We start from the raw sequence: 25,628 nt of genomic DNA on the forward strand, positions 1-25,628 counted from the left end.
TAAACTGTGAGAAATGATGAAGTCATTAACTAACAGTGACTTGTTGGACAGAGATCTAACATTTAGTACAGCTAGCTTTATGAAGTGAAAGTGTCTCCATGTTATTTAACTGCATGAGACGCATGACAATCATTCAAAACCAGGATTTTCTGCAGCTGTGATACGACAACACTGCAGAAGTGTTACACAGAAAGCTGTGAGTGGTCCAAATCATGTGGAGTTTAAATGGCTCCAGTATGAGGAGGAGGAAGGACAGCAGGTGGAGAGGAGAAGCGACAGTGAAAGTGATGGAAGATGGAGGGAGGAGATAAGCAGACGTTTTAAACTTCAGCAGCTGTTCCTGAACACAGCGCTGACCCTGCATCTGTGTGTTTGTGTTTATGTTGTAGCAGTCCTTCCTCATGTGGGTCCATCTGGTTCATAATGACCAGATGGACCACCTCTGCCTCTCTCCAGGTGATTTAAAATGTCTCTTAATTAGAGCTGATGTCTTATTTGGTCTGATTATTTTTCCTTCTTTCTCACCCATTCATTTTACTCTCATCCAAATCTGAACTGATTTACTCATTGTGTGATTTGTCATGGAGCAACTACACTGTCTACCGATGAAACACACACATGATTAAAACTGTTACATGACTTGAATTAGTAATTAGCCAAATCCTTTGAGCAGGGATCAAAAAACAAAAAAAAAAAAAAGAACACTTCTTTTCTGTAAATTTAAATGAGAACAGAATTCAATGATTAGCAAATCTCATTAACCCATATTTTATTCCCAATAGAAACTTGAAGTGCTCAGAGAGTGAAGACGTCCACCAAGCCATTGCCATTTTTTGGCCAATGATTGTGGAATTTTTATCCCTTTTTCCCATAGTAAAGAATCCTTTAAAAAATTCCTGGATCCAGGCGGTGAGGTGATCTGGGTCTTTCTGCTGTCGGATTCAAAATGAGCTCATATTTTCCATGAAATGTTAAAATGTCTTATTTTCAGTATCTGATATGTTTTTAATGTTATATTGTGAATCAATCTTTTTATTTAAATTTTACACAGCGTACCAGCTTTTGGGGATTTTGGCCTGTAGAGAACATTTATGTAAAGACGTTAAATCTAGAAGAAAAAAAAAATGTGTATCAAACTGAAAATGTGGAAAAATTGACACCAACAAAGCTATTTTGTTTAAGGTGATACAGGTTCATTAAAGCTATATCGACTTAATGCACATCACTTTAATCCCTGAATTACACATAACCACTTTAGGCCAAGAATTAGACACATCCCTGCTGATACTGGTAATTTAAAAAAGGTTCCTGTTCATCCTGTTCATTAACAACTAAAACTTAATAAGCCAACAATTTCATTGCTTAACAAGATGGAGGTTCATTAAATGCAAATCTCCACAGTAAACACTGTAATCCATGAATTAGACAGAGCCACCCTTCTTCGGATTTAGCCTGATCCCAGAGGTAATTTAGATAGAGCTCATTAAAGCTCAACATGTTTGCAGATGTCTACTAAGGATCTGAAAACAGAGGAGCAAATGAGGAGCAGAGAGGCAATGAGGAAAAGGAATAATTGAAGAAAATGAAGAGGTGGGGAGGGGGGCAGCAAGATAATGGATTGAGAATAAAGTTCAAAGTGGACGAGTGCTGAAAAAAAGGAAAAAAATTCAAGAAGATAAACAATCTGGAGAAAATAGAAATAATTACTTAAAGAAACTAAAAACTAGAACATGTTGAAAGACTGAAGAATTACAACTGACAAAAGAACACAAGGAAATGAAAAGGAACAAAGATCATAGCGGATTGACTTGATTCATCCTCAATTAATCCTTCAATTAATCAACCAGTTTTTCAGCTTAATGGCAACTGGTTGGCTGACTGTAGACTTCAAAGCAAATCTAAGAATCCCCATGAAGCTTAAGTGTGGGAACAAAACAGACTCCTCTGACTTTTGTCCAGTTTGGTTCAGTGTGTGATTAGGAGTTGTCCAAGTTGTCATCAAAAGTCTAGTCCTTAACAAATGCTACTGAACAGCAACATGATAGATGATGAAACTGAGCCTTTTTACCATTTCATGGAAAATATTTATCTAATGGCAGCAACACATCTGTAAAAAGTAGCAACAGGGGCAACAAATGGCTGGGAAAGAAATCAAATCAAAAGCAACTGGAGGAGTATTTGTCAACTAGTTAGGTTAATTGGCCAGTAACACGACTGGCTATAAAAGGAGCATTTCAGAGAGGCAGAGTCTCTCAGATATGAAGATTAGCCGAGGTTCATCAACATGTAATAAGCTGTGTCTCAAAACTGTGGAACAATTTCCACAGGTTTTATGTTCCTCAACATAAAATTGGAAAGACTGAAGATCCATGAAGGATTCAGGACTTTTTTAGGAATTAGGGTCATACCATATAGATGTGGACAAAATTGTTGGTCCCGTTCGGTTAATGAAGGAAAAACTCACAATGGTCACAGAAATAACTTGAATCTGATAAAAATAATAAATAAAAATTCTATAAAATGTAACCAATGAAAGTCAGACATTGCTTTTCAACCATGCTTCAACCTAATTACTTAAAAAAAAAAAAAAAAAAAAAACTCATGAAACAGGCCTGGACAAAAATTAACTTAACTTAAGATTTTGTTGCACAACCTTTTGAGGCAATCACTACAATCAAACGATTCCTGTAACTGTCAGAGACTTCTGCACCTCTCAGCAGGTATTTTGGCCCACTCCTCATAAGCAAACTTCTCCAGTTGTCTCAGGTTTGATAGGGAGCCTTTTCCAGACAACATGGTTCAGCTCCTTTCAAAGATGTTCAATAGGATTTGAGTCAGGACTCATAGAAGCCACTTTAGAATAGTCCAATCTTTTGCTCTTAGCCATTCCTGGGTGTTTTTAGCTGTGTTTTGGGTCATTGTCCTGTTGCAAGACCCATGACCTGCGACTGAGACCAAACCTCCTGACACTGGCCAGCACATTTCTCTCTAGAATCCCTTGATAGTCTTGAGGTTTCATTGTACCTGCACAGATTCAAGACACCCTGTGCCAGATGCAGCAAAGCAGCCCCAGAACATAACAGAGCCTCCTCCATGTTCCACAGTAGGGACGGTGTTCTTTTCTTCATATGCTTCATTTTTCCGTCTGTAAACATAGAGCTGATGTGCCTTGGCAAAAAGTTCCATTTTTGTCTCATCTGTCCATAGGACATTCTCCCAGAAGATTTGTGGCTTGTCAACATGTAGTTTGGTAAATTCCAGTCTGGCTTTTTTATGATTTGTTTTGATCAATGGTGTCCTCCTTGGTTTTCTCCCATTAAGTCCACTTTGGCTCAAACAACGACGGATGGTGCGATCTGACACTTTTGTCCACGTCTGTATATTGTCAAATCCATGCTTCCAATTAGACCTTTTCAGCATCTCCCACATTTCCCCTTTTCCTTGATTACTATCTCTTTCTCTCATTTAGTACAGAAAAGTTGATGATTCAGTTCTTAGAGGTATCTTACCATCCAACATGCAGCTCAGATGAACCATAAGTCTAGCTTGACATATATAGTAACCGGGTTCATAATCTCTCTATGTATCTCTGTTCTCTTGCTGAATTACAATAAAAAGAATTTCAAAACTTGAATGTAATCTTGTTTGTACAATGTCCCTGTAAGAGATGAAGACAAGTTCTTGTGTTTTCAGGAGAAGCAGCGTTTCCTCACCGATGTTCTCCATGAGGTGATGCTGTTGGACGGTCTAAGTTCCTCCCATCCGATCTCCCAGGAAGTGGAACAGGCAACGGACATCGACAGAGTCTTTGACTGGATTGCCTACAAAAAGGTAAGTTGCTCTTACAAAAAATCTAATTTGATCCATTTGACAAGGTTTTGGTTGTGTAACAGCAATTTGTAAGTACATTGGTGAGTCAACGTTAAGAGGAACAGAAAGCAACCAATACTATGAGGGGCCGTTTGAGACATTATTCAGAATAACCCTCTCACAGACACATGTGAAATTTAAGTCATTCACATATTATACTGAAACCTCTCATATATTATACTGAAATCATTCACACATTATAGTAAAACCTCTCATACACTATACTGAAATCTGCTCCTATATACTATACTGAAATGCTCTCACATATTATACTGAAATCTCCTCTTATATACTATACTAAAATACTCTTAAACACTATACTGAAATCATTCATACACTATAGGGAAATTTCTAAAATCGAATTTCACTAGTATGTATGAAAAGATTTCCTCTAGTGTGTGTGAGAGCAAATTTCACTTGAAAAGGAAGTCATTTCAGTTGAAACGGAAGTCACGTAGTAGAAAAAAACAGGAGCTCATTTTCAAAACAAGCCAAAGAAGAAGTTGGAGAACATCGTGACAGATGTTTTGCGAAGACTTTTGCTGTATTAATATCTGTTCAGTCGCCTGGAAGTAATCTCAGTGAAGCAGCTGGCATCTCCAATACCATTCTGGCCTCAGCAGAGACTATTAAGGGTTAACGCGACATCAGCCGGACAACCAACAGTAGTAAGTCTGAATGGGGACATGCTAACTAGCCACCTAGCATAACTCAGCCATTGGGATATACAGTGCTGTAAAACAAAGACCTGGACAGCACTGTAAGTCATATCCTGGAGAATACTCCAAACGCAGATGAAGAGTATGTTGTCCAGTGCCGTTCAGGTCTTCCTTTGACAGCACTGCATATCTTAATGGCCGAGTTATGCTAGGTGGCTAGTTAGCGTGTCCTCATTCAGACTTGCTACTGTCAGTTATCCGGTTGCTGTTGTGTTAGACCTAACCCTTCTAATAGTATCTGCTGAGGCCAGTATAGTATTGAAAAAGCCAGCTGCTTCACTTAGTCATCATAAACTCATGCCCACATCAATAGAATTAAACAATCCCACTGCCATTGAACAGAAGCAACACCTGCTATGCTTTCTGCAAACAAGATGACAAGTTGAAAATGTCTGTGTCCCGACCACAAATTTTAATATAATGTTATAAATACAACAACACAATTACTATCTCAGTTACATAAGCAGGGTGCTTCAACACTGACTTAAATTTTGCTATAGTGTGTGAATGATTTCAGTATGATATATGAGAGGTTTCAGTATAATGTGTGAATGACTTAAATTCCCCATGTGTCTGTGAGAGGGTAATTCTGAATAATGTCTCAAACGGCCCCTCATACAATACTGTGACAGTCGCGCAATTTTAATGTCAGTTGCTAATGTTAAGTTTCCCTTCTTTTGAGTAGAGTTTATAAGGGACAGGCAAGAGTCCCACAAAACATTAAGAAATAAATCAAAAGTATTACAGTTGCTCACTTTCCAAAATGCTGTTTAAACTTCATTGCACCCTGAAATAAGCTGAGTACTCAACCAGCTTCTACTCAAGAAAACTGAGTTTTGGACTTATTGTAATTTATAAAGGAAGAACCCTAAAGCTTCTGACATTGCTTCTTTCCAATGACTTCTTGAGTTCTAACCAAACAACTGGGCTAACTGATCCTAAAAGATCTGTTGTTTTCCTTTTTTAAAACCCTCATTGGGAAGAAGAATCAAAGCGGCTTGAAGCAACACAGTTAAGAATCTGCTTGAAAACTCTTAAACCTGCACTTTGTAACAAACACTGGTGGCCACAGTCGCTGATCTAAAGTGTATTCCACTTATTTAAAAGATCCAAGGTGCAGCATCAGCTTATGTTTCATCTCTTCTAATGGTCACAGAAATTTTAGGAACATGGAAAAATGTGCCTTAGAAATAACTGCAAAGTTTTCATTGGTTGTTATAGTGCTAAAAATGTTAAAGTGCATTTTTCTGTTCTGTCTTTAGGGGGCAGCACTGATCCGGATGCTGGCTAATGTGATGGGACAGCCATTGTTTCAGAAAGGACTCAATGTAAGTTATGTTGCACTACAACCAAAAGGCATTTTCACATTTTGAATACAATAAGCTACAAATGTCACATGGGTCAGAGGGGATTGGATGGTGTAGAATCATTTTCTGGTCTATTCATAGATGTTCAAATCTTTTTTTCATCAGATTAAATTGGTAGTGCACCCACAAATGTGTTTTTGAGCTGTAAACAATGCAGTATTACTTAATTGTGATGAAAACTACAAATGTTGATAAAATTTGTATTTTTAAATTTATTTTAAAAACAGGATTTTGTGGGTAAAAAATGGCTCATAACACCCTCTACAGGGTAAAACCAGGTTATGTTTTCGTGACATAGGTTGTTATCTATGTCACCAGAAAATCCTGAATCCTTCCAGAATTGATTTAAAAATTCTTTTAGTAGTTTAGAAATGTCTTAATATTCTTGGGCCCTCTTATTTGTCTGACATCCTTTTAAATTATGAGCACTCACGGACCCTGACGTCCTTAGGTACCAGCCTTTTAGTTGTTTCTAAAGTCAGTATTGAAACCTACAGCCTTGTTCCACCACTAAAACCATCATCTGTGGAACAGCCTGCCAGAGACTTTTGAAGACTTACCTTTTTAGCTAAGCATTTAACTGAATTCTTTATTTTATTTTATTTTATTTTATTATGAACTTCTTTTTGTTTTTTGTTTTTTCTTTTCTTGTCTCTCTTTTTGTTCTTATCGTTTTTATGTTAATTTGATCTTACTTTTACTTTTTTAAACTCCAGTGTTTTCCATATGGAGATATTCCACACCGGTAAATTGCTTGCTCGGTCTGTAGGGTTGTTGTCACAGTGATCGTCCTTGTCTGGGTGGCTGGTTTGATTGATTTGATTGGAACTGACTTGTGGTATAACAACAGGGCTTTATCCTGGTCCCCTTCTGTTATCAGCATATTCTAAACCAAAATATAAAATTACCAATTCTATGCTGATGATACTCAGCTGTACATACCAAAAAAATCCCACAGATCCCTGCAGCCTTGTGAGTCTCACAGCATGTTTTTCTGACATTAAATCCTGGATGGCATAAAATGGCCTTGTGCAACCTTTCAGATAATCTAAGTCAGGCTCTTATGAATCTGTGAGTGATATGTATTTAATCTTAGTTTTTTTGTTTAAGCCAAACATGATGTTCAATCATGTTTTTTCCAGCTTTTGACTATCTTAAAAAATCTGTCCATTTCTTTTAACTTGATGTTTTCATCTGTTCTTACCTTGACGACTATAACTCACTATACTCAGGTGTCAGTCAAGGCTCCTTCCATCACCCTTAGTTGATTCAAAGCACAGCAGCATCATTCATTACTGGGACCAAAAGGCATGAATACATCACCCCTGCGCTTGCCTCTTTCCATTAGCTTCCTGTTAGATTATTTTTTATTGATTTTTATATCTTACTTTTCACCTTCAAAGGCTTAAAAGCAGTAAATGGCCTTGCCCTCAAATACATCGCAGACTTATTGACCTGGTATGTCCCAATAAGAAAAAAAATGTCACCCTTGGAGTTTTTCACTTGCATTTTGCCCAATAAGTCCCAAGGAGTGTTTGCACAGTTGCTGTGAAAACTCCATTAATCATGCTGTTTGATTTGTCTCACTCGCTGACACCTATGAGCATGTGGGAGTTGGAGAGGTGGAGGATTGTGACAGATACTGCCATAGGAAATAAAACAATACTTCATTTGACAAGTATAGTGCAGAAAGACTGTAAACATTCAGTGCAGAGAGTAAACCAAAAATAAAGTACACTGAAGGGAAAAACCCAGAAGTCCATGACTACAAATATTTGGCTGCTACTTTTCAAACAAACAGACCTGATAACCATGAATGGATTCTGTCCGGTCAAACAGATATTGTACTTTAAACATAACAGAAACAACTTTTTCTATGTGAAACACCATGCAAATCTCTAAATATCAGGGCACAACGAAAGTGAGGTAGCAGCTCTCATGTTAAGAAAATAAATAAATAAAATGGACACAATATGCAACACACACACACACACACAAACATAAATGAGGCAGCATGTGTTGTGTGTGTGTCCTCCTCAATGTGCATGCCCAGGAATCAGAAATAAGAGACCCTCTCTACCTTGACCCCATTTATGAAAATAGGCTGAATGTCTGGTTTCTTCCTCCTGAAATTGATAACCAGCTCCTTTGCCTTGGAGGTGTTGAGGATGAGGTTGTTTGTAGAGCATCTTGTTGACAGCCTGTGCAAGTCCTGCAACAGTGGTGTCACCCGCAAACCTAATGATTGTGTTGTTCTCGTTGATGGAGGTGCAGTTGTGGGTATAGAGGGTTTACAAAAGAGGGCTCAGCACATAGCCCTGTGGGAAGCCCGTACTGATGCTATGGGCTGAGGAGAAATGTGGTCCTACTCTCACCCTCTGGGAGTGCTCTGTCATGAAGTTCTAAATCCAGGGGCAGATGTGTTGTGAAAACCCCAAGTCCAGTAGTTTATTGACCAGTCTGCTTGGTATGATGGTGTTGAAAGAGCTAAAGTCTATGAAGAGCAGCCTGGCATAGTTCCCTTGCCATTCCACATGAGTGATGGTGGTGTTGAGAGCAGTGGCAATGGCATCCTCTGTAGACCTGTTTACCCTGTCTGCAAACCTGTGGGGGTTGAATGTGGGTAGCAGACTTGTGGTGATGTGACTCCTAACCAGTTTCTCAAAACACTTCATAATAATGAGTCTGATTGCCACTGGCCAGTAGTCATCGAGGCTGCTGGCATTGGTGTTATTTGGTAATTATGTAATTTCTTTGGATAAAGGGCTTCCATAAGCAGAGTCTTGTCCCATTCTACTGTTTTGTCTGTTTTTGTCTAGCCTGGGTTTCCATTTTCGTTTAATCTGTTTGGTTTCCAAGTTAGAACTTTCTGTTGCTAATGCACGTACATATTGGACCCTTTAAGCCCTGTGTCTATTTTTTAGGCCTCTGAAAATAGCTAATTTATGATTTACAAAATTATTATATCTCTACACCCACAAGGTTTATTTGAATACTTTTGTAGTCATAGTAAAAGAAACAGTTGTAAGATTGGTTAAGATCTGTAGATATTAGCGAGTTGGCAAAATGCTCAAATGAAGAAAGTTTCAGGCTTGCCTAAAAAAGCATACTTTTAGAATGATTATGGATATTCTTTCACAGTTCAAACCCCAAGCAAATATATGAAATCTAAAAAAACATGAGAACAGCACTGTCCACTTTAGAGCTTCCGCTAATTTCTCCACTTCAAGCAAACCACACAAACAGGGTGTCGTATGAAAGCTGCGACTCTGCTGATTACTAAGATGTCTGTCTCATCATGGTGGGACAAAAACGCATAAATCATGTCTTACTTTTGCTGTTTTGTGGTGAAGTTTAAGCTAAAACTCTGCTGATGTGTTCTCCGATGACGCTGCCTTTATTTGAAATTAATCATGAAGCTAGTTTCCATGACAATGAAAAGGTTTCATAGTGAAGTAATTACTCTATCATTTACTGTCTTGGGCTTCACTTCTTTCTGGATCCTCATGGTGTTTCTAAAGTGAATTTAGGGTTTATTCCTGGATTCTCCTGACTGACCATTGATAGAGAAGTCTATCATCAACAGTCTCAGAATTCATAATAGCTATTGGCTTGTTGGTTTTCCATCTGACTGAGGCTCTTTCAGCCCTGATAACTAGTTCGTTAACTCCTTTGGTGTATCCAAACATATATATAAGTTCTTCTATCCTTCTCCAGATGTATGTCTTAACTTAGTCCTGTTTCACAGGTCTACAGTAAACTTTCTTGACCTCCTGACTTAGTTTTCACAGACTTGCATCTAAAACTGTAAGACAATGTATTGACAGTGTGCACCTTCAACATTATGTCCAACCAATGCAATCAGGCTCTGATCAACAAGCTGTAGAAGTTTCTCAAGACGTGATTGTAGAAGAACATGGTGGAGCTCAACTTTAGGGTCTAAAAACAAATAAACAAGATATTTGTCTTTTCTTTGTATTAAGTCGACAAAACATTGGGGATATTGATGATTAAAGAGGAATAAATCAAATTCATTCTGAATCAAATGGAAGTGTGGAGAACATGAAAGGGTCTAGAAATGTTCTGTTGGCTTTGTGGTTGCAGCTGTAAAGATTAATAATTAAATTTATGGTATAATGAAGTAGAGGATCTTTCCTATGATAATGTTTTAGCTCTGTCGGGCTTTAGATGGAGACAAGTTCAAAGGAAAATTCAGCATTTGGATGAAACATGGATCAAAGGGAGCATTTGGGGATAAATATCATTATTTATAGAAATCCCACAATATTCATACTTGTCCATGTTTCTTTGGAGCATTGATTGCTCAAACAGATTGGCTTTTGGACATGCAGCAGAATACACAACAATGACAATGAGCATGTTGCATTATTTGTGGTTCAGCTGGATGTGGCTGCAGGATGACTCACGTGGTTCACTCTGGTTGAAGTTGATGTCCTAAAAACACAAAAAATCATCATTATCACAGACTTGGTTTTACAACCAGAAACATTTTCTACTTAACAAACTGGAGGAAGTCAGTTTGCAGGAGTTGTAAAAGTGATGTCATGTGATGTAACCTGAAAGTGGGTTAAATACATTTCTGTTTCTATACCCAGAGAAATATACATAACTTCTCTTCACATGCACACACACAGAGAGAGAGAGAGAGAGAGAGAGATAAACTGTGTCCTGATTTTCTTGCTAAAGTGACCTGGAACAATCTGAAAACCAGGTTCTAAATAAAACACTGCTGATCCAGCATGTTTCCAGGATAATACTGCGTGTTTGTGTCTGTTACAGCATTACACCACACTACATAATATAAACAGGAGTCTGACACATCAGCTGAGTAAAACCTTGGTGTTAGTGTTTTCTCATTTTAAACAGATGAAGATGAATAATTGAAAAGAAAACAGCTGCAACAACATGTTGACATTTGGTGAGAATCACAACACAACTGACAAAAATGACCCCCAAAAATCTGCAGTGATTGTCATTTATTCATTCATTCATTCATTAATTATCTTGACCGCTTAGTCAATTACGGGTCATGGGTAAGCTGGAGCCTATCCCAGGCATTTAACAGGTGAGAGGCAGGGTACACCAGTCCATCGCAGGGCCAACATAGATGGACAAACATCCATTCACACACACACACTCGATCCTAGGGAGAATTTAAAGTGACCAATTAACCTAACATGCATGTCTTTGGACGGTGGGAGGAAGCCAGAGAACCCGGAGAGAACCCACGCATACATGGGGAGAACATGCAAACTCCACACAGAAAGGCCACCTCCCCCCAGGTTCAAACCTCCCCCCAGCTAAGACTCGAACCAGCGACCTTCTTGCTGTGAGGCTAACCACCACACCACAGTGCAGCCATTTTCATTTTCATTTATTTTTTAATATACAAGTTTATAATGTTGGGAGTTCTGTTTTTCCTTTCTTTTCCTTACACATCAGTACAGTTTAAAACTAAAAGAATAAATCCTCCTCAATTACCAGTAGTAGTCTGTTAACCCTCACTGTGGACATGGCTGGACCAATGAGTAGCACCAATTCTATAAGGCTTTCCACTGATCCATCCATCCATCCATCCATCCATCCATCCATCCATCCATCCATCCATCCATCCATCCATCCAACAATCCATCCATCCATCCATCCATCCATCCATCATTGTCCTTCTTCTTCATCATCTTTATGCTCCTCTTCTTCATCTTGTGTTTTGTCATCTTCCTCTTTACCATCTTCTCCTTATTTGTGCATCCATCTTCATCCATCCATCATCATTCATCATTGATTGTCATCATTTATGACTATTAATCCATCATCATCATCAATTAAAAAACATGTTTTTTTAATCCAAACTTACTTCATCATCTGATTTATGTAGCCACTGTTTACACCCCCATCCCCACAGTTTTCTGACCAGTTTTCCCCATGAAGACACAGAAGTCAAAATAGACAAAAAGACTAAATGAACAAAAAAACATGTAAAATGTGAAGCAAATCTGTGACACCCACATGCACCATTTAGATGTTTAAAATGACACCAAAGGCATCCAACAGAGACTCTAGAGACAAACATTACTAAAGAGATAAAAGAAATATACACAAGAGACATGAGTTTGTTTGAAACACTGGTGAAATGTAATGGAGGTTTACAAAAACATGACAAAAAGTTACAAAATAACCCCAAACAGAGATGGTATTAAAGTCCATAACAAGTCCATAAAAAAAAAACATAACAAAAAAAAACTAAAAACTTCTCTGATGGAGGAGGAAGACCCAGACGTTCGTCTCTAGTGATACTCTCCAGGTCCTTCTGAAGGATCGCAAAGCATTCGCAGGCCAGAAGCAACATATAATCCCTCCAGAAAATCTTGGGTCATCCCTGAGGTGTCCTCCCAGTAGGAGATGCCTGGAAAACCTCAAGGTTAGACAACTAGACAGCCTCCTAACCAGATGCCCAAACCACCTCAGCTGACTTCTCTAAATAGGGAGAACCAGCAGCTCCATGGCAAGCTCCCTCCAGATCTCTGAGGCTGAACATGGCCACCTTCTACAAGAAGCTCATTTCAGCTGCTTTTATCCATAATCTCATTAATTCAGTCACTTTCCAAATCTTGTGACCAGTGTGGGTGGAAACGACCTGTTAAATTAGCAGAAAAATAAATCACTGCGAAAAGTCCAAATCTGCATCAAAGATGCAACTGTTCTCAAAGACAAGTGAAATCAGATACATGAATAAATACATACCTGAGTCACACAGTTAATCAAAAAGATTTGAAAAATGGCACCAAATGCTGCAGGGAAACAAAAATGATCCCAAAAAATAAAACAAACAACTTCAAAGACTCAAATCCATTAAAGATACCACAAAGAGACCAAAACAACAGCAGCCACATCAGTTGTACAAAGACATAAAGAAACATCAGAGATCAGCTTGGCTCAGTCACATGAACCTGGATGGTCTAGCATCACATCTGTGTGACCTTAATTATCTTGACCTGCCTTCTACAGTTAGGAAACATCAATATCTGTTCACCTTTTCTGAGTCTGGTTCAAAGCGAGATGCCTCAGGGCTCCATCACATCTCCGACTTTTAGACTTTATTCAGACTTGCCTGTTAATGAGATCAGAAGCAGGTTATCGTGGTTTCATCTGTGGCATGAATCCTCATTAACGCTCATCGATACTTGCTGGAAGAGATGGAAATAACAGGCAGAATTAAAGTGGCAGATGAAGTGTTTGACGTGTTGATGAAGATCGACCTCATTAGCACACTGAATACATGTGTCGCCATCATCAGAAATCTGTCACCTTTCCTCTTGCATCGCCTCCTGACACATTCCCTTGAACAAAATTCCTTCAACTCAGTTATATTTGTTACAGGATGCTTGTTATCGGCTCAGTTCTGCTTTTAAATCTGTTAGTGTTGCGATCAGGATCAGACTTCCTGTGTGTAGGGAGTGTGTTCATGTCAGATTTAGTGAAGGCCATGGTTATCATGCATGTCATCTTGTTTCAATAAAGAGCTTCTATTTCCTTATCGAGTTCCATGTGCACCTCGACAGATGACAGTCACAGGAGGAACTCAACCAGTCCTTCGTCTCTCAAAGCTTTTAAGACCTGCAAACCACTGCAGTGGGAAATAAGTGCATTGTTTTAGCCGGTGATAACGGGACCAAACCAAACACCATGGAGTGAAGAATTACAAGCTAAAAACAGAGACAACATTCGTCCCTTATGGGTTTGAGATTGAGCCAAAAACCTCGTTCTCCAGACAAGCTGTGTTCTCATAGAGCCTTCACCTGGCACGACATGTCACCAAGATCAAACATTAAACACTTTCTGGTGTTCTAACATGTTTCTTTCTAAAAGCTTTTCAGTGTTACAGACATTATTGTTCCTTGAAATCAAGAAATTCACTCAAAGATGCCCGTTTCTTCAACTCGATAGAAACTTGGTAAATGTGTGAACTATGTTCTGAGGAAATATTGCAATATTTAAAATTCGTATATTATGCAAAAGTCACTTTCTAAAGGTTTTCTAACAGTCATATGTTTCCTCATAGTCTGTGTATGAGGCCCAAATTATGAGAAAATTCTGTCCCCTCTCGCTTGCTGCACATTTTAGCGAATGTGTGTTCAAACGGGTGAGTCTGAGATCTTTCCCTTTGTGACCTCATGAAGGGAAACAACCACTCCCCTGGTAGTGGATACTGTCATTGATACTAACTACTCAGATCTTCCATAACCGTCTCTTGTTGCTAAAACAAATCTGAATCATAGAGGTGGGGCAGGAAAAGCTACGCAAAAACAAGTTAAACTGGTATGGTCAGTACACCATAAATTAAGATCAGCATGGTACGCATATGAGAGAAAAAAACAAAAAAACAAAACAAAAAAAAAAAAAAAAAAAATCACATTAAACCACCCCAGTAAAACCAGACACATAAACCTGTGCTATAGGAAAGGTAGCTTTAAATACCTTGACCTACAGGAGGGCAGTGGGCATTGTTTATTCACAACAACAACCATGTTGCTCTCAAGCTTAACTTGGTCTTATTATCTCTCCTAGTTAATGGTAATGGACTAAGAGACAAAGAACTGCAACACTGTTGAGAATAAATTAGAACAATGTTGTGACCAGACAATAATAAATCATTGGGTTAGAAACACAACAAATCACAAACAGTGATGACTTCCAGGAAAAGACTAGTTATAATGTAACTATGTCAAATAAATGACTAAACAGAAAATGACCAACCCTTGTAAAAGTTTGAAGCAGTCTGATGAATTTTGATAAATTCTTATAACAAGATTTGTGTCTTAGATTAAAGAGTGGATTTCAGGCTGTTAAAATCAGTTTATATCAGATGAATCATAGTTTACATTAATGCACTGATGTCTAACTCATATGATAAACAGAAAAACTTCAACATCTTCAGATACGATACTCTTATCAGGAACTGTGGACCACTGTCTAACATCCTCACTCCAGATGTCCATGTTGCTGTACATGTCAGCAAGGAGTTGCAGATACAAGGTCATTAGTTCTTGTCACCATGGTCATGGGGTTGCCAATGGTGGCTTTTTTTCTTTTATTTTTCCATTTCATTCCTCAATGTACACAAATTGATGTGTCAAAATTACAAAATACTGTGGTTTTTTTACTTAATCTGTTATTGGTAATGATGTTATTCAGTAATGCAGACAAAAGAGAACATAAGTACAGCAATACCACCTCAGATTCAGTTTGCAATGGCATTGTAAAACCCAACAATGACAGCAGATTGCATTTAGTTAAAGGATAAAGGATATGGACAGGTCCAAGTAGTGTTGAAAAATATTATATAGAAATGGGGAGCCACTTGTTTTGTTGGACAAAAACAACTAAAAATAACATGGAGGTTATTATAACTGGCAGCACTTAGTCTCAGTGCTGTAATGTGTCATCGCAGCTCAGTGAAAGAACATGCAGACAATAAACAAAGCCAGAGACTTTGATGGGGCTCATGTATATCATCTCACAGTGAAGGCTGCTAGTCATTATAAATGAGTTGTGGTTCTGCAGCCTTGTGCTGCCTGTTAAGATCCAGAGGCTTACACATACTCACAGCTTCACTACAAAGACGTGTTAAAGTGTCAGCTTCATGAAGATGTCCTCTAATGCAACAGTGGCAACAGCCTGGCAAGAGCGCACTGTGATCGTCTCAATTCCAGCTGAAGGGTGAGCATCGAGTTGTTTATGAAAATATGAAGAAAGAGGGAGGGTGAGTGTTGCAGCCTCTCAAGACTTACAAATGTTTTTATTGCCTTCTTGAGCAGGCACTTAAAAAGAATAAGTAAGGGGATGATTTGTACCTGTCATTCCTGCTTATTTTCCTGGATATCCACACTGACAAACTAACCACCCCCTAAAACTGAAATATTGGTTGTCACTACCAGTTAGTCTGTCCATCACATCTGTAAAAGAAACTGCCTTTTCATCTCTCACACCAGCCAAAGTTGCAAGAAACATGGGTTTCTCTCTGTCATGTCCTGTTAAATGTGACAGTATAGGAAAAATCAGGCTGTAAGTAACTCAATATCCAAACTCAGTGCAAACCCTGGTTATCTCTTTTTGCTGTGTGCCTTTTCTCAAAAGCCTTTCAGCATCCACAGTAAGACCCGTAAAAGTGGTCCAGAACATGGCTTTGGCACACTGGTGATCGATTAACCAAACAGCTTCTTATTAATTTCCACTGTTAGATCACAGCAGCCTGAATCACCCAGTTAGATTTCTGGTTCGGCAGCAGCTATGTAATTCCAGTCATATGGGTTTATACTCATTCAAGATCGTTTTTATCTACATCTATATGACTTATCTCTTCTGAAAAAAACAAAAAATAAAAACAGCTTTACTTCTTTACCTGTTATACTCTATACTCCATCTCCTTAACAGATTAAGCTTTTGCTTACTTCTAGATTTCTTCACTTGTACTTGTAAAAAATATTTTCTGCTACCTTATCTATCAACTTTTACAATCAACCAGTGAGATTAGAGGGACAACGAATAGAGATAATGCTCATTTATAAAACTCACTCCTGGCAGCCAGTGATTGGTCCTAAGTGCCCTATAAGGTAACCTCAACTATGTTTATGCCCTCAAACCGGTTCATACAAGTCATCTCAAGAGATTAATTAATTTAGTATCAGATTCTTTCTCTGTTGTATTTTTTTGCAGATATTACCCTTTTAACCAGGCCTCTGCACAAAGCTAGCGTACCCATAATGAAATGAATATTTCTCTGCAGCCACAAGGTTTATTTGAAAACTTTTAGAATCATAGAAAGGGAGTTTTGTTAAGATGTGTAAATATTAGTATATGTATTACTGGTGAAGAATAAGGTAAAATTGCACATAACACAAATTAAAAAAAGATTTCAGGCTTGCCTAAAAGAACAACCACTTGCAGGATGGCTATGGAAATCTCTTTGGAATGATGCAGCTGCAGCTCTAAGCATCAGTCAAATTCTTTGCATTACCTCTGCAAAAGCCAACTGACAACTTGCGCAGAAGAATGTTTGCTTGTGCATACATCATGCATTAATGCCTATAAATGTCTTCTTCATTGGACATTTGTTTTGTGCTGTCCAAGATAATTAATGTTATTACAGATACTCAGATAATTATCAGGCAACTTAAAATCAGGGTATTTTAGACTTTTTGTCTCAAGTTCCACAAATCAAAACAACTCCCTTACTAGCATAATATTTAATATTGTGTTCCACTTCACAAGCAGAACAAATAGAAAGCTGCTGGAGGTGGTGCTACTTTGACTAAAAATCACAATATCATCTGCATATATAATGATTCACCAGTAAATTAGCAACCATGTTTGCGGCTTGAGCATCCTTTATCTGCTGTGAGAGATCATCAGTATATGAATTAAAGAGAACTGTGGATAAGTTTCCCTTTTGTCTAGCATCACTGCCAACTTTACATGGAGCAGAAACACCATTACCCCATTTACTTGCATACTTGCATAACTTTGTAAGATTAACAGGAGCAAAAGCTTTTGAGGCATCAATAAAACATAGAAGACTGATGAAGTTAGCCTCTCTTTCAGGTCATATATGCAGGAATCAGAGCTATGTTTAGTCTTGAAACCAAACTGGTTATCAGTAGAATGAATATATCTACCTAGAGCAGGGGTGTCCAGCTCCGGTCCTTGAGGGCCACAATCCTGTTGGTTTTCCATGTATCCCTGCTCCAAAACCACCTGACTTAAAATAATGAGTAATTGTGCAAAATTTAATTGGCTGTTGGATCCATTTCATTTGAGTTAGGTGTGTTGAAGCAGGAAACATTGAAAACCTGCAGGACAGTAGCCCTCAAGGACTGACTTTGGTCACCCCTGATCTAGAAGAATATTTCTACACACATGAATCAGCTATCGATATAATATGTGGCATGCCCCAAATTTTATAAATGAACACAATATGAACTGGTGTTGCATTGGTAATATTGGATATCAATTTAACTATTTCAGTCATTTTTCAGGACTGGGTTCATGTCTTAAACAGATGTACCAGATAATGTAGTTTCCCAGGACATAGTCTATGGACTAACATAATATCGTTGTTTTCAGGATTATCTGCTGAGTCACATGTACAGCAATGCAGCCAGAGACGATCTGTGGAGCAAACTGTCCCAGGTAACACTCCCCTGTGTGTTTGGTACTTGAACCATATATCCATCCATCCTCTCTTGGACAAAAGGATTTAGGTCAGACCAGGTCAGACACCCTGCAACAGTTGCACAATTGATTTTTCGGGGATGGAAGCACTGTCTGGTTCAGTGAAGCTGGGACTTGTTTAATGGTCCTAACGAGGGCCAGAGAGATGCTCATTAATTGTTGCCATTATAGCATAAGTCAGACTTGAGCCTTAGTTTTTCTTCTTTGCTCAACAAGGAAGGAAATTTAAATTGAGACACTGTCATTAATGTTGATCTTTCTACTTAAACTGCGCTTTAAATTAGCATCTGTCCAATCAGGTCTCTAATGAGCTTCAGGCCAGCCATCTTTCTCTGAGTGACATTAAACTAGAAGACCTCTGATCAGATCACTGGAAAGCAATCAAGGTGTCCTCCGAAGTTAATAGGTACTTTTTGTAAGAATAATGACATCTAGTGGTAAAGACTGGCATAGAAATTACTTCAAATACAAAGCATAGTTATGAATGGACAGTGGTTGTCAGTGGGCAAAATTCTTCCAGACATGCATACTGCAGAGGGCTTCACACATGGTTGTTTGTCCGTTCAGAGACACTGTAGTAAAAATGGTGGCACAAATATGGCATATGTATGTGGACCCACTGCAAGTAGATATAAATGGCTCATTTTAAGAGAATAAAAATATAAATTATTTTAGTGAAGTGATTAGTAAACAATCGAAGCACAGTTGTTATATTAGTTGACATATATTTTTTGTAGTGGACCTTTTGTTTTTGTTACACCCTGCTTCTTTAATTATTTAACTTTCTTTTTTTCCCTAAAGGCCATGCATTCAGAGGGGCGGGACATCAACATTGGAGAGATGATGGACAGGTGGACTCTACAAATGGGCTACCCCATTCTCACCCTCAGCAAAAACCAATCAGAGCAGCTCCCTACTCATTACATCACCGTCAACCAGGAGCATTTCCTGTATGGACCGGAAGTCAGAAAAAACATCAGGTCAGTCTTCTTAACCTCCACAAAGTTAAAGCTTATTTTTCCGTTTGTTTCACTGACAAGCAATGATGATGAGACTGAATCGCAGTTTGATTAATATGGTTTTAGTCTACAGACACACACAGCAAGAACTGAACGAATGTTTTTGATGATAATCCGACAAATGCAACATCCATCCTTATCTCCTCCAAGTCTGCAGATTTATTTGAGAGAAACTAGCTTAGTTCAGTGATTCAGCCTGCTGTCTGGCCTGACAACCTGTTGCTGCATTTGTATAAAAACTGCATTTGATGAACCCCCTGGGTGTGTGGTTTCACCCCTCTCTCCTCCAGAAAAACAAGACCTGGTTGATTAAAATTAGCTGCTCCAAGAAAAGAATTTCCTGCAAGGTAAAGCAGAAGGCAGCTGTGCTTCTTTGGTTTTCATGGAGATGCTTCATATTCCATTCATTAAGATTCAAAGGTCCGATTCAATCTTTAAAGTTGTACTACAGAACTTTGGCAGATTTTCTCACTGACGTGCTCCCTATTGCCGGCTAATTCGGCATTCATCTTGCCTCCTACTTGCAATGTGAGAGCTCTCCAGCCAGTAAAAGACATTCATATCTTGACTCATTTTATTTCTTGCTCTCTACCTTTGTCACATTCTTATACTCTCTTCCTCCAATAATGTTCTTTTTTTCTTTGCTGAATCAGCCACGGTGCACGTTCAAAACAGCTGACGTGTTGATATGTACATAAAAGATGCCAATGTGCCATCAAACAAATCAGAAACAGAGTTTTAAGGTTAGAAAGTTACATAGTCCATCTTTAAGGGATCTTTATCAAAACATATCTGAACTTTTTTGGTCACATGAGTCAAGATGTAAATGGGATGAAACATTTTTGTCCTCAAAATGAACCCAACTGCTTCAGAAATATACTGTTCATGTGCTTTTGGAGCAGTTATTTAGCCATCCCTTGATTACAGTTTTGTGCCCTGTCATGAAATCTTTGTGGCTAATGCTAGCGTTTGGCTAGCTAGTTATCACTAGTCCTTAAGGCCCAAGGCCCACTATCCTGCAGGGATTAGATGTTTACCAGCTGCATCACAGCTTATTCAAATTAAATGGATCTCTGACAAGCACCGCACAAGTCTGCTATTGAGCAGTCAGGTGTGTTGAAGCAGGGACACATTGAAAGTCTACAGGATAGTGGGCCTTGAAGACCTGAGCTGGTGATCTGTGCTCCCATGCAGGCTTTACGTTGGCATAGTTGTTAGGCAATACATCCACTAGACAGCAGAGCGCAGAGTTCACCTGAAAGCTATCTTAACAATTTCAGACAGTAGCAAACATGATAACGGTGGAGGAGATCATAATGTACATCATCAGAAAGAGACCTAAAAATAGTTAGAGCATTGGAAGAAATTGTATGTTTTTCTACATTGCTACTTTACTGGTCACTTAGGAGCTATATTGCACAACACTGCCCCCCATGCTTTCCAGTGGTACTGCGCTGTTTGCACCATCTGGCTATGCATCAGAAAGTTATGTGAAAACATACTGAAATATCTGAGCACAAGGGTTACAATAAAGCATAAATTAGGCTTAAAACAACAAACAAAAGGTTTTAACTTTCTCTTCTTTATCATCTTTGTTACTTCTATAGTTGATAAGAGCAGCTAATCAAGGCTAATCACCAGTCAGGCAAAATGCTAATACATGTCATTACTTGGGTTTGCTATTTGTGTTTCAACAATATATGTTTTAAAATGCTATATTGTAGTAATTTTAATGTTGTTATACATGAAAAATGAGAAGTCTATAAACATTCTTGTGGTGTTTGGATGACTTTGTGTTTTCAAGGCTCTAAGAATGGCTAATCTGGATTCCCGTGGCCACACTGACCACTAAAAGAATTATCTTGGAACTCCTTTTTTCACACAACATTAAGCCTTTAAATTGTATCTTAGAGATCATGCTGCATTGTCTCCTGGAAATAAAACACTATTTCCTCACCTCCTTCACTGCCTTTACATCTTTTATATGTCATTCATATTTGATTCACACAATGTTTAATTCACATCTTTTGCAACCTTTAGAGTTTATTCTCCTCTGTTTCATCGACCCACTCTCTCCTCCATCAATACTTCATAAGGTCATTTCCTCTGTTTTATCTGTCACTTTGTTCCCCTTTCCATCCTCTCTGTCATATTTCTGTACTGTAGCTAACATTTATGATCATGTCAGTTTCTCTCTCATTTCATGCTCTGCTCTTCTTCTCCTGCTCTTCCTTCGTCTCGAGGTCTCGTCGACTGATGAACCAAAGCCGTTTGTTAAAGGCTGAGTCTCACGGGGCTGCGTTTAGACACACTCCGCAGTCCCAGAGCGCTCAGCACTGCTTGTACAAAGACACAGTTGTTGTGCTTTTTAGTTGTTTGGGCGTCACGGCTGAATGCAGCAGCAGTGGACTGAGTTGGAGAGCTGAGTCCAGATGCACAGCACTGTCTCAAAGTGTTAAACAATGTTGACTCAAACTGAAGTTTTTTTCTTCTGTTAGTCCTTTCATGCAGGGTGAAGTCACAGACTTACAGCTGAAATGAAACAGAATGTAATCGTTAATGGTAACTTTTATAGCCTAAATTGTTGTTGGGCTGTGTGCAAGCTGTGCAAACCTTTAATAATGCTGCTTTAGAGAGGAAAAAATGGAGTTCTTCAACCAGAGCGCTCAGGTTTATTGTACAATAACTGCCACTGAAGAAAACATTGCAGTTTTCTGCACTGGTTTCAGATGTGTCCAATGCTTTGGGAGCTCTTAAACAGGCTGTTATTCATGGGGTTTAATGAGGCTCCTTACAAAAGCTTTGAATCACATGGCGCTTTACAGCTCAGACAGTTGTTGCCGATGGTTATAAGTCCCAGTCCAAATTATGTCAGGATCAAAATCATGCCCCATGCTGTTTTTGTTTGCTTTGAAACATTTTTTAAGACATTTTTACATCAAAGCAGGATAAATGTGCTGTACAGACAAGAGATAAGAAATAAAGAGGTGAGTACCACGGGGAGGGCCATGTGACAAAATTACCCCAAAGAAGGCTGTAGCTGGGTTTCTGATGCTGTTTATGATAGGCATTAAGATGATGTGTTTAAGAATATGTTAAAAGAAATAGTAAAAATCTAAAACCTTTAGGTTTTATACAGACATCTGAGGTGTTATTACAGTATTATTATTATTATTATTATTATTAGCATCCCAATAAAACTATATATCCACACTTGGTTTCTTTTATTTTTTCATTTTAATACTTTTGTGCTAAGCTGCTTTTTTTTTCAGACAAGTACAGGTATCTGAGTAACTGAGCTCAGTAACATACAAACTGTAAGTTTGTATGGTACAACATACATCTCTGGTTGGTTGGACCAGTAAAATAAAAGCAGGATAACCTATAAATGAGGAAGTAAAACCCCACATTTTCCCTTTAATTTAGCAGAAAGAGGTACAAATACATTATCCCAATGTTTATCTCTAAGTATGCTTTAAGAAAACATTATGAACATGAAATTTCTAAAGAAAAATAAGTGTGGTTTCAAAACTACTTTGCCTCAGTTACACATTTTTATTTTATTTTATCATGCTTGGTACATCTGTTTATTTCAAATGATTGATCACAATGGATCTACAAATTTATAAAGCATTCTAATAAATCCTCTTTAGCTATTGTCTCACGTAACACCGGCGTGTCTCCAGGTACCCCAAGAAATGCATGTTCTCTCATTTGAGAACCATTGTCATAAGCCTCATTTCCACCAACAAGTGCAGGTCGGAACGGTTAGGGTGCGGATATGGTTTGTAAACTGTAATTTTATTGCGTTCCCACAGCACACCGTAATATTACCCGAGAGGCGAAGTATCAGCCAGATAGCGATAGATGCCTCAGCTATGTAATAGCATGACGTCATCGTAGCGCAGTGCCTTCCTTAAAGTAAAACCAAAACATGACTCAGAAACAAAGGAAGACAATGGCGGCACCAGTTTGTGTTCTTTGTTCTTGGCAATGCTTCGTAACACCATTTTAAATGGAGATTTAATCAACAAAAATAAAATCTGTTGCTCTAAACAAGGAGCCCTTCCTGCTTTGTTTTTAAACCAGGTCGCACGTGAAGTGACTTTTTTTTCTCAACCAATCAACTGATTGCAGTGTGTCAAACTCCAACCTTTCAGGTGGGGTCAGTTAGACTGGTACCCTCAAGGAAGGGTCCCAACAATGTACAATGGGTCGGGTCAGATATCAGGGTACTCTTCCTAGTTTTCGCTTGTGTAAATACATAAAAATGCGCCCCGACCCGGCCCGCACCTGTTGGTGAAAATGGGCCCTTAGAGTTCACCCTCTTGTAAAGTATTCTGGAGTCCTTTAACTGAACTTAAGTTTGACGGAGTCCAGGTACAAGTGCTTATAACCCCATGAATTTAGACACTGGTGAAAACTGAGATGCTCCACGATCAAATAAAGACTAGTTTGCAACAAGAGGTCCAGCTCGGAATGGGACGATCCAGGACACTTTCTGGGATTTCCATAGCCAAAAACTGTGAAGAATACCACAGTATCCAATCCTACCCTTCTACTGTGCTCCCAATCTTACCAAATCGACCCTCACTGCAATCCATTGATTGGTGGAAAGAATCGTCTCAGTTGGCTGTGGAAACAGAGATCAGGGTTTACCGAACTTTCCCGTCCAGAGCCAGACCTGTCGGTGGAAACAGGGCCAAAGACTGTAGAGGTTTGGGTCTGAAAGTTGTCACAAATTTGTTTTTTTTTTTTCTCTTTCCTCTCTGAGTTGAAGCACAATGTTGACAACGAGCAATTAATATTTTGCTGATTAGTCGGTCAGCTGTGCTCCTGTAAATGTTTGCTCAGATTAAAGCTATTAGCTAACAGCTAACACAGCTCCACACATTAACTCCATTACCAACAAATGGTATTTAGATTTAAATCAAGATCATAATACCCAGTATTTTTCTTTTTAATTATCTGAGTTCTGTATAGCAAAAAAGCTGGAGCTCCTTTGATTAGCTGTTACTTCTATTTTGGTGTTTCGTGGCAGTTAATGATAAAACTTTACCATCCATGTGTTGTGTAAAAATACCATTTATGACACATTATAATATTCAGGCTTAAAGTGTTTGTGTCATCGATGCAGAAATATGCAGAACAGAGAAATTTCCACAGTCCAAGATGCTATTGCCCTGCTCTTTAAAAAACAAAAATACAAAATGTAAACATCACAGGTCTTACTAAGAGCATGCAACTTCCTGTTGGCATGAGCTGTAAAACAATGTGAAGCTGAAGAACTTCTTCTGAACTTGAACAGTCTTCTTTGTGACTTACTTGCGAACACTTTAATTAGCATGTCTCTGTGTTTGATGCATGACAGCTTTCATGCTGTGATGATTGCATGGCGTTTGATTTCACATCTCTTGCAAAACAGCTTTTGTTCCTAAATGAATAAAACATACCAAACTAACAAGTTACTGACAGTCTTATGAACTGCCTGGCAGCCAACCAGCTATTTCATTACCTCAACAACCAGTCATTGAAAATGAACTTGGACAGGAAGGTCCTTGTTTAGAAAATAAATATTTCTCAGCACTCGGGCGACATTTTTAAAGCTGAGATTATTTCTTCCACTAGTCTTTTATTTTCTCTCTATGAAACAGCTGAAGCAGAGATAGAAATATACATTTTTAAAGCAGTGACTTGTCAAACAGATGAGTAGAAACCAGATGCAGCTAACATGACTGAAAGCTTAGTCTGGATGGGGCGCAGAAGAGAAGCCTCATCAGCTGACGGGTAAAACGAGATGCTGTGTTTGATTTAATGAGCTTTAATGTTGAACAGGGCAGCGATGAATAATTCAGGAATCCATAAAAGCAGCATTGTAAGGCTTTAAGGTTTATTTATATATAGATATACCTGTCTTAGGCAGGAAGATTTAACTAAGCAAAGATTCCAGAGGGAGAATTATGACATTAATATCAACATAAATCAAATATTACTTAAACATCTGATTTCAGAGCTGTCATTTTTTAGTATCTTCAACCCCTCCACCCCTATTCAGAGTTACATGTCATTAAATTAATCATCTGCTGGATATTTTCAGATTACTGTGCAAAAGTCTTGGACTGTCTCACACTCCAGTCCAGTATGTTGATTTAGTGTGGGTAACGATTGTAACAGAAGCATCTGAACCAATCAGCAGCAATCAAACGTGTACTAAATGGTGGTTGTGGTCAATCATTCATTCATATAACATTTAATAAAGTCTGTAACTCGAAGTGCTTTGTAAAAATAATGGAGAAAGGGGGGGGTGTCTGTCAGTCTCTTTCACACATACACAAACATAACCACACACAGAAATCAGCTGATCTGAGTCAACTGTGTAAAACTGAACTGAGAAGCAGTGAGGA

General features: G+C 38.5%; 1 protein-coding gene and 1 long non-coding RNA gene across 2 annotated transcripts in view; one reads left to right on the plus strand and one right to left on the minus strand.

Moving 5' to 3' along the window:
• The window catches only part of LOC121634490 (thyrotropin-releasing hormone-degrading ectoenzyme-like), a 290,942-nt gene that overhangs the window by 200,313 nt on the left and 65,001 nt on the right, over positions 1-25,628 (plus strand). Inside the window, exons 7-10 of the mRNA XM_041977162.1 lie at positions 3,694-3,831; positions 5,852-5,917; positions 18,098-18,163; positions 19,007-19,185. Of these exons, the coding sequence (XP_041833096.1) occupies positions 3,694-3,831; positions 5,852-5,917; positions 18,098-18,163; positions 19,007-19,185 (449 nt within the window). The remainder of the gene's footprint in view (positions 1-3,693; positions 3,832-5,851; positions 5,918-18,097; positions 18,164-19,006; positions 19,186-25,628) is intronic.
• Positions 17,661-20,737, minus strand: LOC121634508. The gene is made up of 3 exons (XR_006009250.1): positions 20,727-20,737; positions 19,500-19,503; positions 17,661-17,847 (listed from the first exon to the last, which is right to left on the minus strand). It is a non-coding gene; the product is annotated as an uncharacterized LOC121634508 (long non-coding RNA).

This window comes from Melanotaenia boesemani, chromosome 23 (genome assembly GCF_017639745.1).
Source record: "Melanotaenia boesemani isolate fMelBoe1 chromosome 23, fMelBoe1.pri, whole genome shotgun sequence".
Taxonomy (NCBI): Eukaryota; Metazoa; Chordata; class Actinopteri; order Atheriniformes; family Melanotaeniidae; genus Melanotaenia; species Melanotaenia boesemani.